At 37.7% G+C, this 5,915-nt stretch overlaps 1 protein-coding gene across 1 annotated transcript in view; it reads right to left on the bottom strand.

Moving 5' to 3' along the window:
• The window catches only part of cdh23 (cadherin-related 23), a 270,976-nt gene that overhangs the window by 247,765 nt on the left and 17,296 nt on the right, over window positions 1-5,915 (bottom strand). Inside the window, exon 2 of the mRNA XM_016474656.1 lies at window positions 4,906-4,997. Within this exon, the coding sequence (XP_016330142.1) occupies window positions 4,906-4,990 (85 nt within the window). The 5' untranslated portion in view covers window positions 4,991-4,997. The remainder of the gene's footprint in view (window positions 1-4,905; window positions 4,998-5,915) is intronic.

A 5,915-nucleotide genomic window follows, 5' to 3' on the forward strand; every position in this document is an offset into this window, starting at 1 on the left:
GCCTGTGTGTGTGTGTGTGTGTGTGTGTGTGTGTGTGTGTGTGTGTAAATATATGTAAGCATATTTTAAATATAAAAAGGTAAATATTTCCCATACTTTTAAATATACAATATACTTTTAAATGTACAACAGTTTATACAGCATAACATTTCTTACTTGAATTCCCCTACACTAGCACTCAATATTTCACTACTACACACTTTGCTCTGACATGTGTAAACTTCCCCATCTGCGCTTGTTGTGTGCGAGACATGTTTCCCCAGTGTGTATACGCGTGTGTGTTCTCTTTCCAGGGGTAGCAGGAGACAAGCAGATTTGTCAGGAAGATCAGGAGAGCTTTGATCGTGTGCATGGGTAGTGGGCCACAGAGACAACACACACTCCAGAAAAGGGTTTGTGCGTGTGTGTGTGTGTTTGAAGTGCTGGTGTCTGATAGGGTGAATCACTTTTTGACTCCGCTTTGAACGCGGCAAGAACAAACCAGATAGAGAGAGAGAGAAAGAGAGAGAAAGAGGGAGATGCAGAGCAAGAAATGAAAGCCATCGACTGTGCATCCGCCAATACGCACTAACTTGAATCAATCTAGAGTAACACGTCAGCCCGTGTTAATTACTGAACCATTACAGAATGGCAGCAGAGATTAAAACAAGTTTTAGGTGTGTGACAAACTGGATCACAGATTTAATGAGAGTTCCTGCCAAAAGCGGAGCCTGCTGCATCTGTCCTGGCTTCAGCTCCAGATCTTTACACTGTCATGATAAAATTAATAATCATATCATTATTGTTGCTTAATGAAATGTTCTTTGAGCCCCATGCATTGAAATTAAATTGTAATGAATACTGAAATTAATATGATTTAACTGAATTTTCACACTTAAGACTAAGGCCTGTTTCACACATCCAATGTCGGCAACCTATAACTGACGTGTATTTATTTCAGCGCATATAACTGTGTGCAAAACATAAAAGATGCTGTCTTTGCAGGCAGTATAAGGAGGTAAAAACGCATAAAAGCACATGTGAATCAATAATACTTTCACCGCTGAGCCAAGTTTTGTTGTACTTCACATTAGGGTTGGGCCGATAGACGATGCCATCGTCCATCGCCGATGGCTGACAGACATCACAATGTTAAGATGACATCGTGATTCCTTCCCCCCCACCCCCTCTCCCGCAATCCGCCGCATCCCAGTTCCGTGTTCGGAAAGGAAATGGAGTGTACTACAGAAACCCTAAAGGGTATAAATAGCCTACCAGATGGGAGGATAAAAAAAAATTAAGAGTTTGGTTCCAAAACGCGATAAACGCCTTTTTTTTTTTAATTGAGTTTCCGCCAAAATCTGTATTGTATCTGGTCGGTATTGAAAGTAAATTTTTGATTTTACGCAAAATGCAATATGCGCCGAGTTATTCTGTCATGTTTTCTCCCTTTTTTTCCAAACCGTGACAAACATCAGTCTCCTTTTTCTGCAGAATGCGATATATCCGCTCAATCAATCACAGGGCACCATTCCATGCACTGTAAGCAGTAACAACCAATCACAGTGCACCATTCCATGCACTCTAGACAGTAATGGCGGCGCTTTGAATACACCCAGCATTCTAGTTTTCCTCATCAGTTTTGTACTTTGTGATCAACAAACAAACAAAAAAATTAGGGCTGCACGATAAATCGCATGTGATTGTCATACGCATCTCGTCAGTAAAGCCGGTTCTATGAACAGTAAATCTCCATCACGTGCTTTCAGATGGAGCGGCATTTAATACACAGAGCCATAGATCACTGCTCAATACTTTTTCTCGCAATTATATCGTTGGCTAAGTATAGGCGACTGTATATAAATTGCGGGCGTCAGGGAGCCACTATTGAAACCACTTTCGATTGCGCGCTCTCATTTTACTTTCACTTTCACTTTTGAGATTTGCGATCACAAGACCGATGTCATTGTCCATCACGATGTTTCACTGCAGACATCGTCCAATGCCAATTGGTAGACATCGCCCAACCCTACTTCACATAATGATTAAAAAATATGGTCAAAATGCACTTTTAAACAATTTATCAACACATTCGTTACAATACAGTTAAGCTTACACTTTTTGGTTTGTAATAGTTCTCAATGGCCTGCTCTTGACAATTTTATAATTTATAGCCATTATCAAAGAAAAACTGTGTGTCATAATGAAAGCTCTATAAATGCCTGCGGCTGCAGTTACGCTGCTTACACTCCTGCAGACCCAGGATGTGTGAAACAGACTTGATAGCTGATGTTTTCCCATTGTGACATTGACTGAGAGTCTTTTGAGTGAACAGGTCAGACAGGACCTCACGTCATATCAGATCTCTTCACAGACACCATCATTTTTTATGAAGACAGCTCACCACTCTTCCGCCTCTTCCACTATTTACGCCTAAAAACGAGAGTTCACCAAAAAAAAATAAATAAAAAATAAAAAAAATTTTAAATCTCTTAGTCTCACTAACAGTTAGTTTGTGTATTTATATATTATTTACATTTTTTTTTTTGAGGAACACAAAAGGAATTATTTAGCAGAACATACGGTCTGTTCACAGTCTAAAAAGCACCAATAGGACAAAATACAACTCTTGTATTGTTTTAGGGCAAAAAGAAAGATTTTCAGTGAATAACCACTTGAATTTCTGTTGGTCTGTTTCTCACACAAAGCTTCAAATCAATCAAATGACTTCAAAAGACTTGAAATATGGCATACAAGTCCTATGGACTACTTTTATGGTATTTTTGTGGTCCTTTTTGGCACTTGATTGGTCATGACTAAAACTAAAAAAGACCACAAAAGAATCCATACAGCAATCAATACTTGTGCACTACATTGAAAGTCTTCTGAAGCCATACAACAGCTGAAATATAGGTTGTTATTCACTGGAAATCATGGAAGTCATGGTCACTAAGAAAAAGTTTGGATAATGACAGTTTTTTTCTTTTTTGTGAACTATTCCTTTAAACTCTCTCTCTCTCTTGGGCGAGAAGTGTTTAACATTCAGTCTCGAGTTGTTCTGGGGTTCAGGGCTCAAACTCCCTCCCTAATTTACCTCCATTTCATTTAACCCTCAAAACCCTGAACCAATCACAGAGAGCTAATAACCATGAGAGAACAGCTCCCACAGGACCTATGAGAGACAGAGCGAGCGAGGCAGATTCATGAAGAAAGATGGAGTGTGTAAATGATTGAGAGAGGTTCGGCGAAAGAAAAGGACACAGACAGGAAGACGAAGGAGAGGGCAGCGAATTATAAACTCCTGTGGGCTGATGTTAAGTGGCAGAGACACTGTGTTGTTAAACGTGCCGCCACAGGTGTCCGACACACACAAGCGAACAGTGAGGAATGATAGACAGGCGCGGGAGAGCAGTGATGGAGTGAGATGTCTGAGAAAAGACTGATAGAAGGACAACAGGAAGGTAATGAGAGCACGCTGAAAAATGAGAGAAACAGATGAGAGTGACACAGAAGAGAGACCGCTGTCAGCACAATCAGAGTTTTAATCTCAAAGTCTGAGAGACACATTTGACCCGTGAGCAACAAGTTAGTGGGGGGGCAGAAGGTGGGTGGGGTGTGATGTCACTGGGCTCATGAATATGAATTAGTTCATGCAGCTGTTGTTAGATCATCAATATTCACGAGGCAAGCCGTTACCTCAGGTTCATATAAAACATGTCCTGGTCTTCTAGATGTCTCACACGGATTTGACATCGAAAAACAATATCATTCAACACTCACTTTTAATAAGGGTCTATTTAACACATTAATTTTGTATAGTTATTAATGAAAGATTGATTAAAAATTAACGCATTAATGCTAAATTAGCAATTTAGCCAGGACATGGATGTCTTCCCGCATTCAAAGACAGCTAGACGGAGCGCAAAAATATGGAACAGAACACAGCGTTCTAGAGATACGGTTTTCTTGACGCTGTGTCTTAAAAACGCAATGCTTATGTTGAGAGATGCTGAAAAAAACCCAGCCAAATATGTGCACGTAGACAAATAATTCAGAGACAGAATGCTAGTACACTTCCTTTGTGAACTAAAAATGAATTGCAATGATAAGCTGACTTCAATAAAACATGATACATTGCCATCTAAAACCACTTTTTGTCATTTAATATTGAGAAATACTGCGAAATGTTATTGCAACTTAAAAGAACTGTTTCTATTTGAATATATTTTATATATTATAAATACTGTGTGAAAATTCATTGAAAATAATTAATTTTGGAGACTGAGTATATAGTAGAGCTTATAATTTCATGTCAGAACTTAAATGACAACCAATTAACAGCAAGACACAAAATGTATAAAATCTTTTAAACAATTAAAATTTCTAATAAAGCATTGATTAGCCGTTTCTCCACATAAATCAATAGGTTCTGTCACTTCACAAGCTTGTCAATTTGATTGTCAAATCAGCTTGACAGTTTATTAGATAAACTGATTCATACACATGCTAGAATACTCATCCTCAAATGTAAAGTTTGCTTTGGTATGAGAACATGGAAATTTAGCGCCACATGGAGAAACAAAGTGAGAAACTGTCTGTGTGTGTGTGTGTGTGTGTGTGTGTACCTGGTATTCCCTACATTATGAGGACCAAATGACACCACAAGTATAGTGAAACCAGTAAATGTTGACCTTGTGGGGACATTTTTGGAGCCCATGAGGAAACAAGCTTATAAATCATATAGAATGAAGTGTTTTGAAAATCTAAAATAGCAGAACGTTTTCTTTGAGGAGTAAGTTTAGGTATTGCTTGGTTTAGGGTTGGGGTAAGGGGATAGAAAATACAGTTTGTACAGTATAAAAACCATTACATCTATGGAACATCCCCACAAAAAAGGAAACCAGTATGTGTGTGTGTGGTCATTACCTTCAGAAAGTTTGTGTAGCAGCAATAAGGAGAGGAGCAACTTGACTACAGTCATCTTGCCTCCAGAACCTTCACACCACGACATCTCCAACCTGCAACACACAAACACACACACAATCAACCTCTGTGTTCAGAGTGGCATCGTGGCACAACTGTTTGGTGCTGCCAGCATTGCAGAAATTACACACTGCACATTTGTGTACTGGCATCGTCTGGTCAAGCCTTTGTGATTGAAACTTATCATTAAAAATTCTATGACATTAGCACAGCTGGTAATCCACATCTGCGATGTGAAATCCATCTCTATAAATAAATAATGTACGGTTCATGTTGTGAGTTGCTATGTCTCCAGGTGAACCTCATTACAAGTTCAATGCTCCTGATGTGCTCAACATGTGATATGCAAATACAATAATTGAAATACAAATACAATCATTGATAAACTGTAACACACTGCATGAATCTCAGTGAGAAAAATCTCAAAGGTTTCACATCGCTGGCTCCAGAAATGGCTTTAAGCGTAAGTCAAATACTATGTGTCCAAATAAAAACCCAAATGCTTTCTGAAAATCCAGTGGTTGTTCAGTTTGCATCACATTTAGGGGGTTAGACAGTTATCTCGTGTTCTTGATCTCAGACCAGTTTTCAGGATGTAAATATGAACTCCAAATTCCAGTTTTCTTTGCATCAATGAAGTCTGATAAAATGTTATATATACACATACACATATAAAATGAAATTATATTATTATAAAATATATTTATAAATATTCAAATATTTAATACAAACAAATATGTTTTAATAATAATGTTTATGATTATTTATAAATAGACAAAAATGAAAAGTTTCAAAGTATTTACATGGAAAAAAAGGTTTACTGTTGTGAAATATATAAACAATATATGGATTCCATTTCTTACTATATATTATTTATCAATATAGTAAGATTTTATAGATTTATTTTAAAAAATCAAAATGGCTGTTAAATGCTCAGTTTTACCAGCCATTTA

Source organism: Sinocyclocheilus anshuiensis, unplaced genomic scaffold (genome assembly GCF_001515605.1).
Source record: "Sinocyclocheilus anshuiensis isolate Anshui unplaced genomic scaffold, SAMN03320099.WGS_v1.1 scaffold300, whole genome shotgun sequence".
NCBI lineage: Eukaryota > Metazoa > Chordata > Actinopteri > Cypriniformes > Cyprinidae > Sinocyclocheilus > Sinocyclocheilus anshuiensis.